The sequence below is a fragment of the Anolis sagrei genome, chromosome X, assembly GCF_037176765.1.
Source record: "Anolis sagrei isolate rAnoSag1 chromosome X, rAnoSag1.mat, whole genome shotgun sequence".
Lineage (NCBI taxonomy): Eukaryota > Metazoa > Chordata > Lepidosauria > Squamata > Dactyloidae > Anolis > Anolis sagrei.
In genome coordinates this window covers 90,383,581-90,410,751 of record NC_090034.1, presented here as the reverse complement: position 1 = coordinate 90,410,751, position 27,171 = coordinate 90,383,581, and the positions used below count along the sequence as shown (strand labels likewise).

The 27,171-nt window shown below is 42.9% G+C and overlaps 1 protein-coding gene across 2 annotated transcripts in view; it reads left to right on the top strand.

Annotated features, from left to right (window-relative positions):
* Positions 1-27,171, top strand: part of LOC132780238 (retroviral integration site protein Fli-1 homolog) — a 48,857-nt gene that overhangs the window by 4,238 nt on the left and 17,448 nt on the right. For both annotated transcript variants that reach the window (XM_060783833.2, XM_060783832.2), the window contains exon 2: positions 24,615-24,820. In XM_060783833.2, coding sequence (XP_060639816.2) covers positions 24,615-24,820 — 206 coding nt within the window. The remainder of the gene's footprint in view (positions 1-24,614; positions 24,821-27,171) is intronic.

Genomic DNA, 27,171 nt, shown 5'->3' with positions numbered 1-27,171 from the left:
ATGTTAGGTTGTTGTGATTTTTCCAGCCTGTATGGCCATGTTCCAGAAGCATTCTCTCCTGATGTTTTGCCTGCATCTATAGCAGGCATCCTCAGAGGTTGCCTAATGTTTCTTAACTGAAACCGTGTGTCTATGGCCCCTTCCACAGAGCTGTATCGAACTGGATTATATGGCAGTGTGGACTCAGATAATCCAGTTCAAAGATGATATTGTGGATTATCTGCATTGATATTCTGGGTTATATAGTTGTGTGGAAGGGCCGTATAACACTTGTGTAACATGCAGAAACCTAGCTATGTGGACTGTCAGTGGTGGATTCATTTCTCCTGTTATTTAAATATTTTCTCCTGTTATTTAAAAGTCTCAGAAGCCATTCAAAAAATAATTTAAAACTCATCTACTCTAGATCAGTTGTTCCCAAACTGATTAATTGGCAGTGATTCTGGAGCTGATGCCCAGAACATTTGGAGGACCAATGTTTGGTACCCACTGCGCAAGATGGGGAACCTATAGCTCTCCAGATGTTGGACTTTAAGTCTGATCAACCCTAGCCATTATGACCAATAGTCAGGAATTTTTGGAAGTGTTGCCCAACCACAGCTGGAGGTCTATAAACTCTCTACCTTCCATGGACAGCGGGGATGAAACATAAATATGAAAAATTCCTAACCCGTCTTTTCCTATTGGTCCCACTCCATATGTCCTGCTGATGCTCCAATATTGTTGTTCTTGTGTGTCTTGAAATCAGCACTAACTTATGATGACCATCATAGATTTTTATACCACTGCTTTCCTCTAAAGCTGAGAGAGTGTGACTTGCCCAAGCTTGGCCAGTGAGTGTCCATGGCTGAGAGGGGATTTAGATCCTGGTCTGTCATAGTCCTTGTCTGGCACTTAAACCACTAAACCGTACAGACTCTTGGTTCAAATATTAGTAGCTGACAGCTAGTGTCTTCAACTGCATGCAAAGTTCATTCCTGCAGATCAAGTTGCCATTGTTAAGTAAGCAACCAGACAATCTATTCTGTTCAATCAGCAGCCTATACTTGGGCTACTAGTAGGTTGGGCCTAAAGTCTTGATAAGTACTGTTGGCGCCCCTCTAAGTATATAAACTGCATTATTACTCTGAGGATGCCTGCCATAGATGTGGGTGAAATGTCAGGAGATAATGCTTCTAGATTCTAGAATATTTACTATTATTTATTTATTTATTTACTATATTTGTATACCGCTCTTCTCAGACCTGGGGCGACTCAGAGCGGTTAACAATAGCAAAATTCAATGCTCAAAAACATCATAAAACAGTTAAAAACAATTAAAAACAGTAGCATAATAAACAGTCAATATAAATCAATAAAACATCTCATTAGCGTCTCATAGTTGAAATCAAGATCCAGTTTCATCGTCCATTTGTTCCATATCCCTATGTTCGTTACACTGCCTATTGAAATGCCTGCTCGAACAACCAGGTCTTCACTTTCCTCCAAAATGTCAACAGGAAGGGGGCCGATCTAATATCTGTAGGAAGGGCGTTCCACAGGCCAAGGGGCCACCACTGAGAAGGCCCTGTCTCTCGTCCCTGCCAAATGTACTTGTGACGCAGACAGGACCAAGAGCAGGGCCTCCCCAGACGAACTTAACACCCTAACTGGCCATACAGCCCGGAAAACTCACAGCAACCCAGTGATTTTGGCCATGAAAGTCTTTGACAACACACAACATCTCTTCTTCGCAGATCTGCAAATGAATTCTAAGCCGGCAGGTACTGGCTAGGAAAAGGATTTTGGTCTTCATTTCAACAAAAATGTTTGTCGCAGCTGCAAATTCCACATTTGGAAGCATTAGGAAAGGAATCGTACATTTCAAAAGGCCGCTATTTTCATGCCTTTCGATGGTGCAACAGCAATTGGTATATTTGGAACCATTATCATCATCACACCAGAAAGGAATAGGGCAGTTGGAACAGAGCAAAAGGACCAGTTTTCATCTCTGGGACCATGCAAGGCTGCACAACAGCCAAAAATACCCCTTCATCCCCACCGGATGTGGCTAGTAGCCAACTTTTTTTGAAAAACAAAGTATTTAAAAATGTGAAGCAGGGAGATAGGGGCTAATCTACTTAAAAGGTCACTTAAAGGATGAACTCCTTGAGGTTTCCAGTAAGAAATGTGATGTATTGTCCTTTTTGTGTTGTCGAAGGCTTTCATGGCCAGAATCACTGGGTTGCTGTTAAGTTCTTTGGGTTGTATGTCCATGTTCCAGAAGCATTCTCTCCTGACATTTTGCCTGCATCTATGGCAGGCATCCTCAGAGGTTGTGAGACCCACAACCTTCAAGGATGCCTGCCATAAATGCAGGTAAAACGTCAGGAGAGAATGCTTTTGGAACATGGCCATACAGCCCGAAAAACTTACAGCAGCCTGTTGTCTTTTTTGCTTTTTGGCTTCAGTAGATCAGTCTTGAGAGCTGTACTCTGCTCCCCCCACTCAGCTTGAAACAATCCTAAAAATGGTGGCGAAAATGATTAAGGCCCATAATTCCTCTATGAAAGATTACAGAGCTGTTTAGCTAGGAGGAAAAGGGAAAGGTGATATAACCGTATAAAATTATGCACAAAGTGCAGAAAATGGACAAAGAGAAATCTTCTCCCCACTTCCAGTATCCAACCAAGAGATTTAGTTTTTGTTAACACTTTGGTTCAGATTCATGAGCTTCTTCAAACTTATTTAGACTGAGCCCCTTTTTGGTGTCCATCCCCCCCCTTTTTTAAATTATTTTGGACCCCTTCATGCTCACAATAATTTGGTATCATGACCATGATATGTGTGTTTGTGTGTGTGTGTACATTCACTAGATAAAAAGGGAAACAATAGCTGGAGAAGGGAGATCTGGCGCTGACTGATACCCGACCACCACCTCAATGTACAGGATTTCAGTAACCAAACAGGAAACGGTGTCCCCATTCCTCACTGCCCCCCGCCCCCCTCTGCCTTTCATTATGGAAGATGGGAGAGCTATTTAAAGCCCCCCTGGCGAACCGGCCAGCTTCAAGCCCCAGCTCCCTAGTTCGGCAGCCCTTATCAGCGAACAACAGAGGCTTCCGGCTTTGTGGCCTCAGACTTCCTGCCTTGGCTTCCTGTGTTTTGCTGTCCCACCAGCACCTCTCTGAGCTGCACGAATTGCCACCTCCTCCCACCACCCTCATCTCCACCACTTCAACCAGTCTGACTTCTGTTTCAGCAAGATGGCCCTGTCCCTTTTGCCACTCATTCTTGCCCTGGCACAAATGGATTATTGCTATCCACAAAAGTGTGAGTGTTCCCCACAGTTTGACTACATTCACACTTATAGAGTCTTCACTTTTGCTCTTGTCCCTGGTTCACATTCAGGGGAGCCCCTCTTGGGCCAAATGCTCACTATGCCCTCCATGATTTTCTTGTCCCCATTCTCTCCCCAATCCTTCAAGCTAGTCCAGACTCCACACTCTTTGTAGAAACTCTTTCGAGGTGACTGTGTCCAGAGGAGGGCAACTAAAATGATCAAGGTTCTCGAAATCAAGCCCTATGAGAGGAGTTCTAGCTATTAGGCCCAGCTTTTGCCAAACTAGCAGTTCAAAAACGTGCAAATGTGAGTAGATCAATAGGTACTGCTTCTGTGGGAAGGTAATGGCGCTCCATGCAGGCATGCTGGCCACATGACCTTGGAGGTGTCTATGAATAACACCAGCTGTTCAGCTTAGAAATGGAGATGACTACCACCCCCAGATTCAGACATGACTAGACTTAATATCAGGAGAAACCTTTACCTTTAAAGGTAATTGGGGTGCCCAGAATTGGATACAATATTCCGGATTTGGTCTATCCAAGGTGAAATAGAGGGGTATCAGGACTTCCCTGGATCTAGACGCAATAGGAATCTAGTGTCTAGATCCAGGGAAGTCATGCTACCCCTCTATTCTGCCTTGATTAGACCACACCTGGAATATTGTGTCCAATTCTGGGCACCACAATTGAATAGAGATATTGACAAGCTGGAAAGTGTCCAGAGGAGGACAACTAAAGAGCTGGGCATGTTTAGCCTGAAGAAGAGAAGGCTGAGAGAGGACATGATAGCCATGAATAAGTATGTGAGAGGAAGTCATAGAGAGGACGGAGCAAGCTTGCTTTCTGTTGCCCTGGAGACTAGGACGTGGAACAAAGTCTTCAAACTACAAGAAAGGAGATTCCATCTGAACATTAGGAAGAACTTCCTGACTGAGAGATGTTCAGCAGTGGAACTCTCTGCCTCGAAGTGTGGTGGACGCGCCTTCTTTGGAGGCTTTTAAACAGAGGCTGGATGGCCATCTGTTGGGGGTGCTTTGAATTCAATTTTCCTGCTTCTTGGCAGGGGGTTGGACTGGATGGCCCATGAGGTCTCTTTCAACACTATGATTCTATGAAATAGTTACTGTTCTGGTCCTCTGTGCTTTTTTTTTTTTGTCAGGAGTGACTTGAGAAACTGCATGCCAGAAGCGACTTGCATATTCTCAAGTCACTCCTGATACACACACACACACACACACACACACACACAACTGGTTACTTCACATGTGAAACTGGTGCAGCCAATCTCTGCATCTGATCAATACAATCTCTCTAGTCATTTCCTCCTCGACTGCCGTAATTGTCAATCAGCATCACTTGTCAACTTCAGCTGAAATAAGGGAGGATTTCTAGTTTGTTTTAGGTGTGGTACAATGTGAAACAGGCAAATAAAGTTTTTTTAAAAAGACAATTGCTTAATATGGCAACGTTATGCTTCTGGTTTGGAAATCATTGCTGCAACTGAGTGAGGTGGAAGTATAACTGACACACACACACAAATTCAGAGTGTCCCAAAAGTTGCCATACACAGGGAAAATGGGAATTTGCGCTAAATGTGTCTTTATTTACAAAATATTTACAAAATATTATCTATCAGTGTTTCCCAACCTAGGGGTTGGGACCCCTAGGGGGGGTCACGAGAGGGGTTTCAGAGTGTTCACCAAAGACCGTCAGAAAACACGTATTTCTGATGCCCTTAGGAACTCTTTTGGCAGAGAAGGCTGAAGATCTTTCCACCTATCCTTCTCTTCCTTTTGGTGTTGGTGAACTACAACTCCAAGAATTCAAAAACAGCCCCTCCTCTATGCCCATCAATATTCAATGTTGGCCATGTAGGTAGTGTGCCAAGTTTGGTGCAGACCCGTTGTGGGCTGGGTTCAGAGTGCTCTTTGATTATAGGTGAACTATAAATCCCAGCAACTACAACTCCCTAAAGTCAAGATCTATTTTCCCCAAACCCCACCAGTGTTCACATTTGGGCATATTGAGTATTTGTGCTAAGGTTGCCCCAAATCCATCGTTGTTTGAGTCCACAGTGCTCTATGGATATAGGTGAACTACAACTCCAAAACTTGAGGTCAATGCCCACCAAACCCTTTCAGTATTTTCTGGTGGTCATAGGAATTCTGTGTGCCAATTTTGGTTAAATTCCATCATTGGTGGAATTAGAATGCTCTTTGAATGTAGGTTAACTCAAAATCCCTGCAGCTACAACTCCCAAATGACAAAATCAACCCCCCCCCCCCAATCCCTCCAGTATTGAAATTTTGGCATATCAGGTATTTGTGCCAAATTTGGTCCAGTGAATGAAAATACACCCTGCATATCAGATATTTACATTATAATTCATAACAGTAGCAAAATTACACTTATGAGCAATGAAAATAATTTTAAGGTTGGGTCACCACAACATGAGGAACTGCATTAAGGGGCCATGGCATTGGGGAGGTTGAGAACCACTGATCTATGTGTTGGCAACCTTTTTCTACACACACTTCTTTCCCCACTCATGACTTTGGTTTCCCATTCTCCTATGTATGGCAACTTTTGGAACACCCTGTATATCGGTTATTCTAATTGAGAGGGTAAATGTTATGGTTGCTAAACAACCATGACCTGTCTTCCTTCTTCTCTGATTCCAGGAAGAGGGGGAAAATTCCCAAATGCTAAAGCATTGTTGTGGCAACAGAAGGGCCAGCTGGAAGGAAATGCTCTCCAAAGAACTTGGAAAAGTAGTTTCTTGGGACTGCGGTCGCCATTCTAGTTGGGGATTCCCAAGAACGTTTTGGTGGGCAAGAGGCAGATCCGAGCTGAATTAGGCAGGAGAATCACACCTCATCACACTAGAGAATGAATCCACTTGAAATCTGGTTGCTGCCTCCTGCAGAATTCTGCGGTTTGTAGTTTAGGGAGGAGCCTTTAACAGCCTCATTAAACTACAAACCCCAGAATTCTGCAGGAGGCAGAAACCAGATTTCAAGTGGATTTATTCTCTAGTGTGATGAAGCCAATTCTCCTGCCTAATTCAGCTCGGATCTGCATCTTGCCCACCAAAACGTTTTTGGGAATGATATTTCTGGTGCAACTTTGGCTCCAAAAGGAGATGGATCACCTTTTAACTCCTTCTAGTGAAATTCTGGTCTGTGTGTGCACACAATATAGGTGAGTGTCATTGCCTGTCTTTCTGTGGCTTCAAAGACCAGTTTGGTTCAGATTAAAATAGGTTTAATGGGGTTAAACCAGGTCAGGGTACATACACTGGAGATGAGAAACAGTGCCTGTGTAGATTCAGCCAAATAATCAGGTAATGTACCAACTGATTTTTTTTTTCATGTCAGGAGTGACTTGAGAAACTGCAAGTTGCCTCTGGTGTGAGAGAATTGGCTGTTTTTACCAATTGATAAAGCAATCACAGATTAGCATTTATCATTCAAAGACAAACACAGCGCAGAGCACCTGATGAATCAACCTGGATACAGCATATTATTTGAGAACACAGAAATGCTGGACCACTCTAACAACCACCATGTCAGACTGAAATCCACAAGCAAATGGACAATTTCAATAGAAAGGCGGAAACCATGAAAATGAACAAAATCTGGCATTCAAAAAATTATAAAATCATGACAGTAAATAAAGAGCAATATTAAAAAAAACCAGGGGAATTCCAGACAGGAATCAATCAGGGTCAGCTAACACCTCCCAACAAAGGATTCCCCCAGCCAGGCTTTGAAGCTGCTAGGCTATTCAATGCTAATCTAGGTAGCCATTTGCAACATTCACTCCTCAAACATACAAGAGTTCTTTCTCCCTCCCTGGACATCATTACACAGATATATAAACCTCACTCACCTAGTTTCCAACAGACCTCACAGCCTCTGAGGATGCCTGCCGTAGATGTAGGCAAAACGTCAGGAAAGAATGCTTCTCGAACATGGCCATACAGCCTGGAAAACTCACAGCAACCCACAAACACAGTGGTTTTTCAAGAGATAAGTGCTTCAGCATAACCTGTACCTCACAATATAGGACCCTCAAAATGTTTTTGTCACCTGTGATTCTTAAAATTAGCCATGCTTCCTGCAGATGTTGGAAGCTGTAGTCCAAAACATCTGGAGAATACCAGGAGCAGGATGACTGCGCTAATATGTATCTTTTAACCTTGCACTTTTTTATCAACAGTGCAATCCATAGCAAGGCCAAAACATTTTGCTGCCTGAGGCAAAACAACAAATGGCATGGCTACATTATGTTGTTTATTTTATTGTAATTTGTATTTTATTTTATAGTAACTTGATTGATGTTTGGGCTTGGCCTCATGTAAGGTGCCCTGAGTCCCCGTTGGGTGAGATGGTGGCAGGGTACAAATAAAGTTTATTATTACTAGGTTCTTGTGGGTTTTTTCGGGCTATAGGGCCATGTTCTAGAGGCATTTCTCCTGACGTTTTGCCTGCATCTATGGCAAGCATCCTCAGAGGTAGTGAGGTCTGTTGGAATTAGGACAATGGGCTTATATATCTGTGGAATGGCTGGGGTGGGGCAAAGAGCTCTTCTCGGCTGGTGTGAATGTTTCAACTGACCACCTTCATTAGCATTTGAAGGCCTGGCTGAGCCTGGGAAAATCTTTTGTTGAGAGGTGTTAAGGTGGGCCTGGTTGTTTCCTCTCCTCTCTTGATTTACTTACATTGCATGCTTTTGAAATGCTAGGTTGGCAGAAGCTGACAGTCAGGAGCTCACCCTGATTTGTTTCTACTTTTTGCTTGATATTCAGGCAGGGATTCTTGTATGTCATAACACAATCCAGAGTGACTCCCAGGTATTTGGGTGTGCTGCAGTGGGATTCCTTCCCAGGTAATCCTCAGAGCTCGGGATGCTTGTCTGTTCTTAAGGTGAAAAACACATGTCTGGCACAACCTGGGGATCACAACCAGACACAGTGAAGACATCCGCCCTTGCAATTTGCTACTCTGCTTCTAAGTACGCATGCCCAGTGTGGAACACATCTCACCACATTAAAACAGTAGATGTGGCTTTTAATGAGACATGCCGCATTATCACTGGGTGTCTGCGCCCTACACCACTGGAGAAATTACACTGTCTAGCCGGTATCGCACCACCTGACATCCGCCGGGAAGTAGCAGCCAATAGTGAAAGGACCAAGGCAGTTACATCTCCAGCTCATTCCCTGTTTGGGTATCAGCCAGCACGTCAACGACTTAAATCAAGAAATAGTTTTTCAAGCTCTGCAGAGACACTCACTGGAACACATCAGCAAGCGAGAGTTCAAAAGTGGCAGGCTCAAATCCAGAACCTCAATCAATGGCTGATACCAAATGAGAGACTCCCCCCTGGGCACACAGAGGACTGGGTGACTTAAAAGGCACTGAACAGACTGCACTCTGGTACCACGAGATGCAGAGCCAACCTTAAGAAATGGGGCTACAAAGTGGAATCCACGACATGCGAGTGTGGAGAAGAGCAAACTACAGATCATCTGCTGCAATGCAACCTGAGCCCTGCCACATGCACAATGGAGGACCTTCTTATAGTAACACCAGAGGCACTCCAAGTGGCCAGCTACTGGTCAAAGGACATTTAATCTTTTAATCAAGCCTGAAAATTTTGTGTTTTGTTTGTTTGTTTGTTAAAAATTGCAGTACAACCGTTTGATTTGCTCCTGACACGATAAATAAATACCCTGATTTGTGGCTTTGAACTGCCAACTTCGGGTCAGCAGCTTTCCTGCAGCTAACGGTTTAACCTGCTGTGCTACCACGGCCCTAGAAATAGACGATTGCCAGTTTTGTCAAGTGTTGTGTATCCTCAACTCAGGGAGCAAAATGCTTTAATGTGGTTCTGGGGTGGAGGGAGTTTTTCGAGTTGGGTGAGGCAACTTTTCTCATGGACATTTTTCTCCCAAAACAGTTCATTGTCTTATTATAAATATTGACTATGGTGACTGTGGGACTCTGGGGATTAGAGTAACATCTCTTCCTTCTCCCCAGCCTCTTGGAAAAGGCATGTTTACCTAGGAAACAAAGAAAACCCTTAACAATGAGGTTTTCATGGGAATGTTTGCAGTGATTTTTCTTATCTCAGTACAGACAGAAGCTTCGCAATATGATATGAAGACCAAATGATGGGAGGTGAAATACCTGCTTAATCTCTGCATGACAGTCTGTTGTTCAAGGCAGCTAGCTACCCTGATTGCAATGAAGAGAGGGAAGGTTTCGCATGTTTCCTTTTAAATGTTATTTAAGTCTTTTTTTTTCTCAGCTTGCTGTCAGGGGTCATCTAGGCAGGCATGGTGCCAATTAGATGAAATAATACTGGCCTAGCATGCTTCTGTGCTCTTTTAACAGCGATTTGGCATATTTGAAAGATCAGGTAAAAACCTTTTCATATCATGGAAATAAATGGGGCATGTTAACAATATACTACTTCTTTTTATACTCAATCCACAGCAGTTTGTGGTGACCCTATCCTAAGATTTGTTCAGAGGAATTTGCTATTAACTTCCTCTCACATCACTCTGAAGAGTGAAGGATGTCTCACAATGGTTAACTCTATTGGGGTTACATATGAGGGTTGAATGAAAAGTAATGCCTCCACCTTCGTTACTTGGGTTTGGATGGGAATATTTTAATAAATCAATGCAGATATAATCCTTAGGATGTGCTCTTTAACCACCACTATTCATTGTTGAAGGTAGTGACTTCACTACCTTCATGCCTCACTACCTTCACACCTCACTACCTCTGAGGATGCTTGCCATAGATGCAGATGAAACATCAGGAGAGAATGCCTCTAGAACATGGCCATATAGCCCAAAAAAACCTACAACTACCACTATTCACTTTTCCACATAATCACCAGAAAATTGGGTTCCATACTTTGCACTTTAACAACACAACCATTCAATGCTAAGACTTCCTGCAAAATGGAAATGAAGAGGAGAGTCTATTGAACAAGCCAGTACCTGCTGCATACCAGTACTGTCATCTGTTGGGCAGTTACAAAGGTGGAAGCATTACTTTTCATTCAACCCTCATAGAAGCAGGGAAGAGTATGGTAGAGTATGTTTATCACAGTGCTCAGTCATACTCCATTTTGAAATGAAATGGATGATTTTCCTACCTTTATCACACTGTTAAATCTATCCCTGTTACTCACCCATTGTTTGAGTAACCTGAAGTGTCCTTCTTCTATTGGTACATCTACACTGAACACTTAACATGGATGGAAGGCATCTTGAAAATATGGTGTCCAAATAACCCTTGGCATGGCTGTGTGCAGGAACATGCTTTAAAGATCTTCAACTAGAATAAGCAAAATTGTGGGAAACTCCAAAATAGGCCTAGATATAAACATTGTATGGCCAAACCAATTAGGGACAGGCACTCTGACATGCACATTTGTATTGGAAAAAGCACCCAAATCCTCCATGGCCATAAAGCCATGGATCCTATGTGGTGAAATATAAAATAAACCATGTGTAGTTCACGTTTGATCAGTCCACACATTGCCTTGCCAGAGAAAGAAAATATGCCACACAGGTGAACAATAAAGAACAAGTAGTTTACTCTTCGCAGTTCAGAACAACATATGTAGCATGCAATCAGTTGTATCAATTCACATAAAGTTCTTTTATGAGAGACCTAAAATTGCCTTCCTTTTTTCCATGTGGATAAACTCTTTCAGCAGCTCATGAAGCGAGAGCGCACTCCAAACTCTGTCTCTCTATTTGCTTCTCTCTTCAAACTGTCTGTCTCTAAGCACGTGCATAGCTCAAACTTCAACAAAAATGTCACAGTATCCAAAAGTTCCAAGCTCAGTCAGTTTGCTGGTCATTGCCTGACCAATCAGCTTTATGCATCTTATTTTACAGTTGACACACACATGTTTACTGATTGCTTGCATGCTCCAACGTCCTAGGGATCCTGGAACCAGGTTGGAGCCAGACTTTCAGGTGTGGATAAACCCTGCCAAGCCCTGACATAGTTCCATGGCTTTATGTTTTGGTGATTATTAGATGAACATTTGCTTCATTTCCACCTCTACTATTTTTATTCTGTATTACTTGCTCAGTGTAGATGTGCCCTATCTTGACACCTTTTGGGATATAAACTGATACTCTTACGAATGTCTCTCCACCTCTTCTTCTCATAAGTCCTCTCTTAACCTTTCTAGACATAGCTAGGTTAGATCAGCTGCTGAGTTACTATCCTATTATAAGGTGACATTCCTATAAAAAGTAGGTCCCTCCCCCCCTCCAAACCATTGATGTATTTGATCCTTAAATCAAGATCTGTAACTGATGCATGCACTTTCACCTCTATGTTTGGAAGGGAATATAATGTGCTCATGGCCACCACACAGAGATTAAGCCGGTATTTCACCTCCCATCATTTGGTCTCCATATCGTATTGCTAGGTTTCTGTCTGTACTGAGATAAGAAAAACAACTGCGAACATTCCCATTAAAACCCAGTTGTTAACAGTTTTCTTAGGTCCTTCCACACAGGTGTATAAAATCCACATTGAACTGGATTATATGGCAGTGTGGACTCAAAAAATCCAGTTCAAAGCAGATATTGTAGATTATCTGCCTCGATATTTTGGCTTATATGACTGTGCAGAAGGGTACTAAATTTCCTGGGAAAAACATGCCTTTTCGAAAAGGCTGAAGAGAGAAGAGATTGTTGTGCTAAGCGTATTTCAGTCAACGTCCAATGCAGAAGACACAATAACATTGCACCCAGGGAAGAAGAAAAATCAGAAAAACTTTACTCTTAGCAGCAGAGTTAAAACTTAAACTTGCAATATTACAAGCAGTGCAATATAGCCTTTGTAAGCAATACAGAATAAGGCTTCTTCGTCTCCATCCAAATGTGAGAGCAGTAAAAATTATAGAACAAAATGCCTGAGCAAAGGCTCCTCAGAGTAAAAGCTGAACTGTATTCTAAAAACCAGACAGTTATACCCCACCGCATGTGGTCCAAACTTACTAGTTGACCTACGTTAGCAGCTGCATATAATAATTAAGAGCATAAGGTTTTCTTTAACACATAATACTTGATCCTGTTGTGACTTACTGTAACAGAGATGGTTGAGTGGGAATTCCAATTCTGGATACCCATAGTCCAAGAATCACACCTAGTTCTGAATATTGCTTATATCTTAACCAGTGTTTCTCAAACTCTGCTCCTCTGGGTGTTTTGGACTTCAGCTCCCACAATTCTTAACAGCTGGTAAGATTCCTGGGATTTCTGGGAACTGAAGTCCTGGAGGAACAGTTTGAGAAACACTGTAAAACAGTATAAACAGTACTTTTCGCAAGAAGGAGCTCTACTAATATACTTCAATATAGAATGCATTTGTCCAGAACATCCCATTCTATTCCCTCCTTCCCTCGGCAACCAGTCAATATTATGTTCTCATTCAGCATGCTCAGCCCTCATTCCACTCTTTGCAAGTTGTTCTTCCCATTATAGTTCCTGTACCCCTTAAGCTCTGTGCATATGTATGTGAACACATTATTTGAGTGTGGACTCAAATAACACAGTTCAAAGCAGATATTGTGGGATTATCTGCCTTGATATTCTGGGATATAGGGATGTGTGGAAGGGCCCTATGGTAGGATAGCAACTCAATGTGCTGATCGAACTTGGTCATTTTTGGCAATCTAAGCCTGGTGGCCTATTTCTCTTAAGAATGGTGGATCATCTTGTCTACGCAAGCAGCATTCTTTATCTCTCAACACTGGGAGTTGAAGGGTTAACTGGGCAGATCTTCCAATTCCATTCCCTCAGTGCTTTTCTGGCAAGTTCCTCACTTTTTAATTTGGAGAGTATTGTACTTCTAAAACCTAACACTGAAAGTGAAGAGTGCCCAATTCTTGCCTCCAGTTCGAGTTCTTTCATTCACTTGCCACAGTTTTCAGTTCCTGTATCACCAACATGTGCATGCGTATTGTTGAACGAACATTGCAAAAGGGGAAGGCAAAATCTTGATAGATTGTATCAGGCGTCTTTCTGTGGTGTTTTACTGGCACGTGTGTACCGTGGAAGGGGAAAAACACCAAAACTACTCTTGATGCACAATGGCTTCAAGTTTGTATTTCTCTCGCATTTCCTCAGGTGCCTCTGCACATTAATAAAACTCTATCAAGGGCCACAAAACTGTATTATTGGCCTGAATATTGATGCAACAGAGAAAAAAGCACAAATAGACGTATTCATTTATTTATCACTAGTCGTCCCCTGATACGCATTGCTTTGGCCCACTCTGGTGGTCATGAGGGTTCTTTGTGGGAGGTTTGGCCCAATTCTATCGTTGGTGGGGTTCAGAATGCTTTGTGATTGTAGGTGAACTACAAATCCCAGCAACTACAACTCCCAAATGTTAAGATTCTATTTTCTCCAAACTCCACCAGTGTTCACATTTGGGCATATTGAGTATTTGTGTAGAGTTTGGTCCAGATCCATCATTGTTTGAGTCCACAGTGCTCTCTGGATGTAGGTGAACTACAACTCCAAAACCAAAGGACATTGCCCACCAAACCCTTCCAGTATTTTCTGTTGGTTGTGGGAGAATTGTGTGCCAAGTTTGGTTCAATTCCATCGTTGGTGGGGTTCAGAATGCTCTTTGATTATAGGTGAACTATAAATCCCAGCAACTACAACTCCCAAATGACAAAATCAATTTTTTGAGTGAAGGACATACATTGGGTTGTTAGGTCTTGTGTCCAAATTGGGTGTCAATTCATCCAGTGGTTTTTGAGTTCTGTTAATCCCACAAATGAACATTACATTTTTATTTATATAGATATCAGAAGCGGACCAAAAAGTTGTATTGTAGTAGGTTTTTTTGGGCTATACGGCCATGTTCTAAACATGATTCTAGAACATGGCCATATAGCCCGAAGAAACCTACAACAACCCAGTGATTCCGGCCATGAACGCCTTCGACAATACAATTGTATCGCAATAACAAAAAACCAAAAACACAACTTTTTCAAACTTGGCGTAACTATTAAATGTCCTTTGACCAGTAGCTGCCCACTTGGAGTGCCTCTGGTGTTGCTATAAGAAGGCCCTCCATTGTGAATGTGGCAGAGCTCGGGTTGCATTGTAGTAAGTGGTCTGTGGTTTGCTCTTCTCCACGCTCTGCATCTCGTGGTGCCGGAGCGCAGTCTGTTCAGTGCCTTCCAAGTTGCCCAATTTGCTGTGTGCCCAGGAGGGCGTCTCTCATTTGGTATCAGCCATTGATTGAGGTTTTGGGTTTTTGACTGCCACTTTTGGACTCATGCTTGCCGAGGTGTTCCAGCGAGCAAACTGAGGCCCTGGCAAATAGGGTGCCTAGTATTACATGTACTACTCTTAGGACTTGAAAACTTCTGTTGCAAAAAATCAATGTGTTCATTACTCATGACTTTTTTGGGAAAGCATTTCATCATCGTTACATTACTTGTTCAGTTTTATTACTCTGAAACTTCATCTTGAGGATTGGTAAGAGAAACTGGTCCCAAGTAATTTGGAACTAAAAAATCCAGGGAGTCATTTGGAAACAAGGGGTCAATTTTGGAAGCAGCTCTCATAAAGGGAATCTCTGCTGTGTTTTCTTGCCCTGAGAACTCAAGTTTCCACGTGCTGCTATGGGAAGTATAGGTTGGCCACATAAGAAGGGATGGAGGAGGGAAAGAAGAAATAGAAAGAAAAAGAAAGATGGGAGGGAAAGAGTAAGAAGAGATGAAAGGGGGAAATAATGGCATGGAAGGGGAAAATAAGGGACGTAAAGGGGAAAGAAGAGGGATAAAGACAAAGAAGGTAAAAGAAAGGGAGGGGAAAGGGGAAGAAAGGTGAAAAGAAAGGAGGGAAAGGAGAAATACGTGGAAAGTATGGGATGGGAGGGGAAAGAAAGGAAACAAAAAAGACGAGAAGATAAGGGAAAAGAAGGGATGGAAAGGAGAAAGAACAGAGTAAAGAGGGAAAGGAGAGAAGAAAATAGAAAAGGGGGAAAGGAAGAGGGGGAAAAGTGGGGAAAGAAGGGAAAGAAAGGAGATTTTTCTCTCCAGGAGAAGAAGCGAATGCCCCCCTTCCTTCCAATGTCAGGCCAGCCATCCTCCTCTCTCTTTCTCTTTCTCTCTCCCTCTCTCCTTGAGCAAAAAGTGAGCAAAAGGTAATGACAGAGTCTTTTCTTAATAAAACAATACAGCTCCTCCCACAAATTGCGCAACTATTTCATTTTAAAGCGGAAAACGGGGAATCCACCACATGACAAAATTGACCATTTTGCCTATCTCTATGCGAATAATTTACAAATAACTCTTTCAGGAGTGAATTTTCCTTCTGAGTGATTTATAGGTAAAGTAGGAGAAAAATTGTGTAAAAGGAAAGGAGGAAAAAAGAAGAGATAGTAAATTTAAAAACAAAGAAAAAGGCAGATAAAGAAATAATAATAATAATAAAAATAATAATAAATTTGAAAAAAGTATAAAAATGGTAACTTCCATCTAATCCTTTGCAGTTTTAAGCTTGTGCAGTCAGTAATCTTCTGTATTAACAAATAAGGACGAAAAAGAAAGCTTTAACATTGATCTTGATTATGTCCATTCTTTTAACGTTTCTTTTAATGGCCCTTTTGTTTTCTCATTTCTTCGTATTCCTCCAGCTGTGACCAATTTGTTTGTTTGATCAGGTTTCCCCCAGTTTTTCTTTAATAAAAAGTTCATTTGTCCATGTTTTTTTATCTCCCTTATTTTATTTATCCATTTGTCAATATCCAGTATTTCCCTCTGTTTCCAGAGTTTCGCATAGGTAATCCTTGCGGCTGTCATCATGTACACAAATAGGATGTCCTCATTTGAATCTAATAATTTTCTCCTACTTTACCTGTAAATCAAACCTACACCCCCACTTTTTTCTGTCTCCTCTCCCGAACTACTTCAAATAAAATATGATATAACACACACAAAAAGATTTTTATTTCTGAGTGGTAGATTTTTCTCACTTTCTGTTGTCTCACCCTTGTTTGTTACTAGGAGTCATTTTTAAGTCTGATGTTTGTAACCCGGGGACTGCCTGTAAATAGAAATTAGAGCATGGAGTGCATCCTTTTTTGAGTGACACAATTTCCTCATTTTGGGGAGATACGTAACTAGTCACTCAAGGGAAGCCCTTGACTTCCTCAGAAGTTCATCAAGGGCTCTGGAAGAAAAGGGTCACACGGAAAGAGCAGATAAGCCTCCTTGAGAAAGCCTGACCTGCCCTTTCTCCCACAGGACCAGGTTTCTCTCTTTTTTCTCTCTTTCTTAAAAGTTTCCCTGGGAAATTGTGTGTCCCTGGTGCCAAAGTCAAGAGGATCTCGATGAGATCAGAAAGCTCCTGGGCAACGCTCAAAACACAAAACGAAATGCAGGCTACATTTGGGAGTGGGAAAAGATACCAATCCATCCTGAAAGTGCCAAAATGCTGCATTACAACAATCCCATCCCACAAAGGATCTCTAAGACAGAACAGGGCTGCCTGCTAGAACTCTCCTGATTTGTATAATAGATCAACCTGTAAAATAGATCAGCTGTTCAGCAAGAGCAATCACTAACCACAAAATGAGTTATTACAACAATTTGAATTATGGTATTATGAGACTTCACTTCACTTAGGCGATCCCTCGTAGTCTGAGGATGATGGTCCTCCAAGTTCGGTGTTCTGGCGGTGGGTCCGTAGATGACTGTGGAGCCCTATTCTTGATCTGCATCTTCTCCCACAGTGAGGGCATCAGTTTCCAGGTGGAAGATGGTCCCGGTTGGGGTTGGCTTGATGCACCTTCCTCTTGGCACGTTTCTCTCTTTCACCCTCCATTTGTGCCTCTTCAAATTCTGCAGCACTGCTGGTCACAGCTGACCTCCAGCTGGAGCGCTCAAGGGCCAGGGCTTCCCAGTTCTCAGTGTCTATGCCACAGTTTTTAAGGTCGGCTTTGACCCCATATTTAAATCTCTTTTCCTGTCCTCCAACATTCCGTTTTCTGTTATTGAGTTCGGAATAGAGCAACTGATTTGGGAGACTGTGGTCAGGCATCCAGACAACATGGTCAGTCCAGTGAAGTTGATGGCCGAGGATCATTGCGTCAATGCTGGTGGTCTTTGCTTCTAGTAGACTATGGGACTAGTAGACTTTTAAAACAAAAATGTGAGCTCAGTTAGTTCTTTAAACCAGACACTATTGCTTGCTAGTTACTAGCTGCTCAGTTTGGAGAAGTTACTTTTTTTGGACTGTAATTTCATCAAAGGAGCCCTCAGTGGGTTAAACCACTGAGCTGCTAAACTTGCTGACTGAAAGATTGATGGCTTGAAACCAGCGAGTGGCATGAGCTCTCGCTGTTAGCCCCAGCTTCTGCCAACCTAGCAGTTCGAAAACATGCAAATGTGAGTAGATTCAGCAATTGCTCTGGCGGGAAGGTAATGGCTCTCCGTGCAGTCTTGTCAGCCACATGACCTTGGATGTGTCTATGAACAACACCAGCTCTTTGGCTTACATAATTTTGTTCAGTGTATCTGTAGATACTTAAAATTGATTTTATTCATAATTAAAATAAACTCTGAGTAAAACAATGTGAGAGTTATATTAGTAGTCTTAGTTTGCAAACTCCCTTTACTTTCTGTTCCTTGTTACAAGCTGTTAAATACCTCTTTTTGTACTTCCCCAATACCTTTCCTGAGCCTATCAATCGCCCCACCAAAAAAAAAAAAAAAACAACAACCCCCAAACAAAAAAACCCAATTCTCCACTTTTTAAAAATAATTACTGTATATTCAGTCCTCACTCAGCCATGAAATCCATTGGACCTTATGAAGGATTCCTTTCAGTCAAGTCATTTCCAACATATGGCAAACCTATGACGGTTTTTTTTTGTTTGTTTTTTGAGAAATGGCCCCATTGCCATCCTCTGAGGTTGAAAAGGGAGTGGGAATGTTTGGATGAGGCTCAAATGGGGAAATGCAGGTGGCACTGTACTGCAAAATGGTACAATGTGGAATGCTTTGCTATGTCTGTAAATAGATGTAATTTAGCAATCCTTGTCTAAGTTGAATCCATTTGGACTGACACTTAATGCAATTGTAGGAAGAATTATCTCAGGGGTAGTAGTCCTGGTAGTGCAGCAGCTTAAACTACTGAGCTGCTGAACTTGCTGACTGAAAGGTCAGCAGTTTGAATCCGGGGAGCATGGTGAGCTCCTGCTATTAGCCCCAGCTCCTGCCAACCTAGCAGTTTGATAACATGCAAATGTGAGTAGATCAATAGGTATTGCTTTGGTGGGAAGATAATGGCGCTCCATGCAGTCATGCTGGCCATATGACCTAGGAGGTGTCTACGGACAACGCTGGCTCTTCGGAAAAATGGAGATGAGCACCACCCCCCAGAGTCGGACATGACTAGACTTAATGTCAGGGGAAACCTTTACTTTTACTAGTAGTCCTGCAGCACTCTAGATGTTTCTGCCATGACCCATTATTCCCCCCGACTACATCTACTAGGACAGTATTTCTCAACCTTCCTAATGCCGTGACCGCTTAATCCAATTCCTCAAGTTGTGGTGACCCCCAACCATATCATTATTTTCATTGCAACTTCATAACTGTAATTTTGCTACTGTTATGAATTGTAATGTAAATATCCAACATGCAGAATGTATTTTCATTCACTGGACCAAATTGGGTAAAAATACCTGATATGTGGGGGTGGGGGGGATTTATTTTGTCATTTAGGAGTTGTTGTTGCTGGGATTTATAGTTCGCCTACAATCAAAGACCATTCTGAACTCCACCAGTGATGGAATTGAACCAACCTTGGCAAACATGACCTACAGAAATTACTGGAAGGGTTTGGTGGGTATTGACCTTGGGTTTGGGAGTTATAGTTCACAAACCTCCAGAGAGCACTGTAGGCTCAAACAATAATGAATCTGGACCAAATATTGGCACAAATACTCAATATGCCCAAATGTGAACAGTGGTGGAGTTTGGGGAAAATAGAGCTTGACATTTGGGAGTTGTAGTTGCTGGGATTTATAGTTCACCTACAATCACAGAGCATTCTGAGTCTCACCAACGAGAGAATTGGGCCAAGCTTCCTAGGCAGAACCCCACAACCAACAAAAAAAATACTGTGTTTATGATGGTCTTTGGCGACCCCTCTGACATCCCCTTGCGACCCCCCCCCCCCCCCAGGGTCCCGATCCCCAGGTTGAGAAACGCTGCGCTAGGAGTTCCATTTCTATTTTCTGCATCTGGGAGATTGCATAATCTCCATCCCAAATTGCAGAGTAGTTGTATGCATGTCTGTTTGGAAATAAATTCCTCTGATTAAACCAATGGCAAGCAATATATGGTCCTCCTGATATTTTGGGCTCCTAACAGAAATCAGCCAGAGCCAGAAATGAATGGCGAGAGATGATGGGAGTTACAGTCCAGCAACATCTGGAGAGCTATGCACATCTTGTTCTGGTTAAGTACATTTGCATCTGGGTCAAAGTACGGCATTACTATCAGATTTTTGAATTCCACATTAATGGATCCTACCACTAGTATTTCACCTTAAACGATTTAATCTTCAGGCCCTAATATGAAAGTGGAATATTATGCAGAAGAAATAAAACCACAACTCTCTTCTCTCTTTGCTTCTGGTGATAGCATCTCCCTCCAACCGTGTGCCTGCTGAAATGCCTGCTCAGCACCCAGCAACTTCTGCTTTCAGTGCATGAAGAAGTTTGCAACAGCCTAGCATTGGGGGCTGGGAGAACTGTGCCAGAGAAAGTCTCTCTTCTACAATGGGATTTGAACTAGTGCATCCCCTCCCTCCTTTTAAAGCCATAATTCAGTGCCATAGTGTCCAACCATTCGCAGATGAAAACTGGGACAATTGGGGCCAAGATGGCAAATTATTATAGACTGAAAACACACATGTTAGGAGACGCTACAGGAGTTTTCTTTTGCCTGAGCTTACTGGGAAGAGCAAGGTTCTCCCCTTCTTTTTCTCCTCACCTCCACTAAACTAGTTGAGTACAAACTACTTTTGTACTGGGTTGTTGTAGGTTTTTTTTCAGGCTATATGGCCATGTTCTAGAGGCATTCTCTCCTGACGTTTCGCCTGCATCTATGGCTAGCATCCTCAGAGGTAGGTAGGTCTATTGGAACTAGGAAAAGGGGTTTATATATCTGTGGAAAGACCAGGGCGGGACAAAGAACTCTTGTCTGCTGGAGCTAGGTGTTCTTTGTTCCACCCTGGTCTTTCCACAGATATATAAACCCATTTTCCTAGTTCCAACAGACCTCACTACCTCTGAGGATGCTTGCCATAGATGCAGGAGAAACGTCAGGAGAGAATGCCTCTAGAACAGGGGTCCTCAAACTTTTTAAACAGAGGGCCTGGTCACAGTCTTTCAAACTGTTGGAGGGCCGGATTATAATTTGAAAAAAAATATGAATGAGAATTCCTATGCACACTGCACATATCTTATTTGTAGTGCAAAAACACTTTAAACAATACAATAATTAAAATGAAGAACAATTTTAACAAATATAAAATCATTAGTATTTCAATGGGAAGGACCTGCATTTGGCTGATGAGATAGGGTTGTTGTTGTGTTCTTTCAAGTCATTTCAGACTTAGGTTGACCCTGTGCGAGGGCCAGGTAAATGACCTTGGAGGGCCGCATCCGGCCCCCGGGCCTTAGTTTGAGGACCCCTGCTCTAGAACATGGCCATATAGCCCGAAAAAACCTACAACAACCCAGTGATTCTGGCCATGAAAGCCTTCATCAATACTTTTGTACTGGAGATCATGCTGGCAGGACTGCTGACTAAAAGGTGAGCGGTTCAAATCCGGGGAGCGGTGTGAGCTCCCATCTGTCAGCTCCAGCTTTCCATGCGGGAACATGAGAGAAGCCTCCCACAGGATGGTAAAATATCCGGGCATCTCCTGGGCAACGTCCTTGCAGATGGCCAAATCTCTCACACCAGAAGCGACTTGCAGTTTCTCAAGTTGCTCCAGACACGAGAAAAAAACTTTTGTACTATGAGCTCAGTTTGCAATTAGTGAAGTAATCTAAGAACAAAGTGGAAAATTGGAGAGAGAAACTGGAACATTTTTAAAACAGTTGGGAAAAATGAGATGACAAAGGATTAATTAGGATTGTATCTGCCAAACTTGCACAGTTGGAGTCAGGCCCGTAGTCGGGGTGGAGGGGAGGGGCTTGAGGGACTTCACCTCCCCCCCCCCCCAAAAAAAATTATCATGGTGGTCTGTGAGAAGGCCTTACTGGTACATTATTTAAACTATTATGTTTATTCATATCATGATCTGATCACCATGCTCAATATATCCCATATGCATGGGGGTATTGGGATAATGATACAAAAGGTTTGCTAGGGTAGATCCTGAGCCCACCCCCTCCCAACCAAACTCAGCCCCTCCCCCCCCCAATCAAAATCTTGGCTACGGGCCTGGTTGGAGTATTTGCAGTGTCTGATGGCACAGAGAAGTGTAGCTTTGTTTATTTGATACTAGCCGTTCCCTGCCACACGCTGTGGCCCAGTCTGTGTATATGTGTTTTGTGTATGTATATATGTGTATATGTGTGTGTATATGTGTGTGTATATATTTGTGTATATGTGTATTTATTTATGTGGTTATGCGCATACGTTGTAATGTAATTTTTTTTGGCTTTTTAAGTCTCTTCTGCTGTGTTTTTCAGTGTTTTATGAGTGATGGTCACTCGTTGGCCTGATAGGTGTATTGTGCTCATATTTGGTGCCAATTTGCCAGTGGTTTTTCAGTTATGTTAATCCCACAAACTAACATTACATTTTTATTTATATAGATATATTCCTAAACCGTCCTTAAAACTAGGACTCGAGACACAATTTCAACAGGTGTAACTTTCCATGCCAACCCTATTTCTTTTACTTTCAAACTTGATCTAAAGTAAAGTACCATCTTTACTTTCAAAGCTTGATAACTAGAGCAGTGTTTCTCAACCTTCCTAATGTCGCAACCCCTTAACACAGTTCCTCATGTTGTGGTGACCCGCAAACATAACATTATTTTTGTTGCTACTTCATAACTGTAATTTTGCTACTGTTATGAATCGTAATGTAAATATCTGATATGCATGATGTATTTTCATTCACTGGACCAAATTTGGCACAAATACCGAATTTTGCCCAATTTTGAACCCCGCCCCCCATTTGAACTGGGAAGGGGTTGATTTTGTCATTTGGGAGTTGTAGTTGCTGGGATTTATAGATTACCTACAATCAAAGAGCATTCTGAACTTCACCAATGATGGAATTGAACCAAACTTGGCACACACAACTCCCATGACTAACAGAAAATACTGGAAGGGTTTGGTGGGCATTGACCTTGAGTTTTAGAGTTCACCTATATCCAAAGAGCACTGTGGACTCAAATAATGATGAATCTGGACCAAATTTGGCACGGATACTCAATATGGTCAAATGTGAACACTGGTGGGGTTTGGGAAAAATAGACCTTGTCATTTGGGAATTGTAGTTGCTGGGATGTATAGTTCAACTACAATCAAAGAGCATTCTGAACCCCACCAACAATAGAATAAGGTCAAACTCTCACGACCAACAGAAAATACTGTTTTTCTTATGGTCTTTGATGACCCCTCTGACACCCCCTTGTGACCCCCCAGGAGTCCCAACACCCAGGTTGAGAACCGCTGAATTAGACGGTCTCCAATATTGAAGCAGGACAGTGTCACTGTGCCTTGAAAAATTGTTGGACTGACAGCAAATATTCACCTGTTGCATTTTTGGCAGAACAAAATCCTTTTTTTTAACAAAAGTATAGGAAGAAGCTGGGATGAGCTGGTAGCAATGTTTAATATGGCCATGTCTGATTCCAAAATTGTCAGAGCGGTGGCTGGTATCTTTTGTGGCTGGGCGTTCCAGCTTCAGCACTGATGGCGAACGGCCTCCTCCTTGCGTTTCCTGAACCCTGAGGTGCGTCACTGCCCAGGAATTCCATTGTTGAGGAAGGCAGGGTGGTGGAAACCCCACACCGTTAATTCCTCTCCTTGCTGCCTTTCCAAACAAGTCTCTAGAACTACTCTTGAGTGATGGTGTGCCTACCCTTCAAAGGAACCAGTGGGAGTCCTTTGGGATTTCATAGGATGTTATGGTTGCCGTGTTCTTTGCTCTTTTTCCCCTCCATGTGCTCCTTTGTTTTGGCTTGGCCACAGTTCCACATTTCTTAGATTGGTGTCCTTTCTTTCTAGGGCTGGACTTACTTAAAAGGCACCATGAAATGAGCTGGTGCAAGAATTGAGTTTTATACTACAGAAAACAGCAGCGAGCGCGTCCATCTTGTTGTATTTTTCAATACAAAAGACATCATTTTGAGATGCCTTCCTCTAGCACTAGAATAGTAGTTCTCAACCTGTGGGGAAAATGAACTGTGGGAGTTGAAGTCTAAAACACCTGGAGGGCCAACGTTTGCCCATGCCTGATTTAAACTATCCTAAAAGGAAAGAGTCCGAAGCTGTTAGGAATTGAAGTCCAAAACACCCAGAGGGCCAAAGCTTGCCCATGCCTGATGTAAATGAACTTGGAGTGCTGCATCTGGCCTGCGGGCCTTCATTTGAACACCCTGACCTATCCCTTATGCTGAATTTATTGACTGCAAACTCCGTTCACTCTTTGAACTCATTTTGCAGCATTGAGGATGAAGCAATAACTTGGGAGGAGGAGAGAGGAAAATGGACCATTTTAGAAATAAGTTTGGTTTTTGTGTGTGTTTTTTTGTCGTGTCAGGAGCGACTTGAGAGACTGCAAGTCGCTTCTGGTGTGAGAGAATTGGCTGTCTGCAAGGACATTGCTCAGGAGACGCCCGGATGTTTTGATGTTTTATCATCCTTGTGGGAGGCTTCTCTCATGTCCCCACATGAGGAGCTGGAGCTGATAGAGGGAGCTCATCCACCTCTCCCCAAATTCAAACCTGCGACCTCTTGGTCTTCAGTCCTGCCAGCACAGGGGTTTAACCCACTGCGCCACCGGGGGCAAGAGAAAAAGTGGGACTACAGAGGGCTAATTGGAACTGTCCCTGCCAAACATAGACAGTTGGAGGATATGTATTCAATATGTCAGCTGGTCTCTGCATATTTTCTAACATTTGATTTACAAGTGCAGCCCTGAGAGCCTCTTTACCTTTCTTTCCTCAACTCTAGGAGGCGCTGTCAGTGGTAAGTGAGGACCAGTCCATATTTGACCCATCGTTCAGCACTCCGCACCTTTTGAAGACCGAGCTACCCTCTGTGGATGACTATGGTGGCAAGGAAGGCATCGGTTTGGAGGAGCCCTCATGGTCAAACCAGGCTAACAACAGAGTCCATGTAGTGAAGCAGGAAAATGAGCAGGTCAACTGCTCCAGCAGGTCAGCTATTTGGGGTTTGGGTGGCCATGTATGTGCAAATGCTCCAAGAGAAGAGTAATTAACTTTACTTATTTACTTAGGCGATCCCTCGTTGTCCGAATAGGATAATCTTCCAGGGTGGGTCCATAGGTGACTATGGAGCCCTATTCTTGATCTGCATCTTCTCCTGCAGTGAGGGCATTGGTTTCCAGGTGGAAGGTGGTCCTGGTCGGGGTTGGCTTGACGTGCCTTCCTCTTGGCACGTTTCTCTCTTTTACCTTCCATTCGTGCCTCTTCAAATTCTGCAGCACTGCTGGTCACAGCTGACCTCCAGCTGGAGCACTCACAGGCCAGGGCTTCCCAGTTCTCAATGTCTATGCCAGAGTTTTTAAGGTTGGCTTTGAGCCCATCTTTAAATCTCTTTTCTTGTCCATCAACATTCCGTTTTCCGTTATTGAGTTAGAAATAGAGCAACTACTTTGGGAGACGGTGGGCAGGCATCCAGACAACATGGCCAGTCCAGCGGAATTGATGGCGGAGGACCATCACTTCAATGCTGGTGATCTTTGCTTCTTCCAAGATGCTGACATCTGTCCGCTTGTCTTCCCAAGAGATTTGCAGGATTTTCCGGAGGCAGCATTGATAGAATCATTCCAGAAGTTGCATGTGACGTCTGTAGACCGTCCACGTTTCGCAGGCATATAGCAGGGTTGGGAGGACAATAGCTGTATAGACAAGCACCTTGGTATCCCTATGGATGTCCCGGCCCTCAAACACTCTGTGCTTCATTCGGAAAAATGCTGCACTCGCAGAGCTCAGGTGGTGTTATTTTTCGGTGTCGATGTTGACTCATGTGGAGAGGTGGCTGCCAAGGTAGCGGAAATGGTCAACATTTTCTAATGTTACACCATTAAGTTGTATCTCTGACATCAACAGAGTAATCAACAGTCAGACTGTGTCCTTAGCTTGTTTTGCAAAACCTACTCACCATTGGCTCTGCCTGCATTGCAGCGATTTTAGCTAGGACCACAGATAAGAATGTCTGTGCCCGGTGAGCTTCTGCTAAACCAAATCAGGCAGGATAGAGAACAAAGCACTCTGGGTTGAAAGCAAACTACAGAGGTTTATTACAGTTTGGCCAAAAGGGATACAAGTACCAGGTCACCACTCAAAATGTACAAGCATAACTTTACAATAAAACACAAGACATTTTATACACTTTGAGATCTATTCAGACATCCCACACCTCCTCCTGATTGGCTGAGATTGGCTGGAAGTTTCTCTGACGTTACTGACAGGATGAGGGGTCCCCATGGTGGGAAAAAGAACAATTGATTATTGGTAGGTTTAAAGGTCTGTTGCAGATACACAGGTCTCTGCAACAGGTCTGTTACATGGTGTGAAACTGAAGGGGATATGACGTGGATATACAGAAGATTCCTTGATTGAATTACGTGTCCAGTTCTGAGAAGGCAAAAGTGCAAGACCCAGAAAACAAAAGGTGGTAATCCTGGATAACCAGAGGGTTATAATAATAAAATAAAACTTTATTTATATCCTACCCTATCTCTCCTAGGGAACTTAGAGCGGTTTCCACATATACAAAATAATACAAAAACATACAATATAAAACAAAAACACAGGCATAAACTGTTAACACAACATATATATTAAAATCAATTTGAAACCAGTTCTGCTGTCTTCTTCAAGCAAGGTAAGCTGCCAGGGGCCTGGACTATTTGGAATGGACTGGGCCAAGGCTAGTGCAAGGAGAAGGGGAAAATGGGGCTGGCTGAATGCTACAGTGCAAGGATTGGTCTCAGCAATGGCTCTACTAGGGGACCGGGGCCACTCAATTTCAAGGCCAATTAAAGGACTGTAAAAAAGGTCTGGGTTGGAAGAAAAGGTGCCCTCAGATGACAGGGAACTGGGGAATGGATGGGGTAGAAGGTCAGGTCCTAACTGTTGGATCAAGAGCTTCAGATTTGAGACTAGTCATTATCGAAGGCCTGATGAAACCACCAAGTTCTTACGGAAGGAGGTGAGGAATGGGGCCTGCCTTATCTCCTTGGGGAGGGCATTCCAGAGGCCACCACCAAGAAGGCCTTCTCCCTCGTCCCCACCAACCCTCTGAGAAGGTTCATGTGTTCATATTTGTTTTAACCTTCTCTTCCATGGAAACTATACACTTGCAGTCATAACAGGTAAACAGCATATGCCCATCTGTGATAATAAAGGGATTCTTCCTCACATACATACAGAAAGGATATGGTATTATCTGGCTTGGGAAACAGCTGGAGGGACCTTTCTTAATTGTTTAGTGAGTCCGTTCCCAGAAGCTTATGTAAATAGGGGCACTGGGGAAACAGATG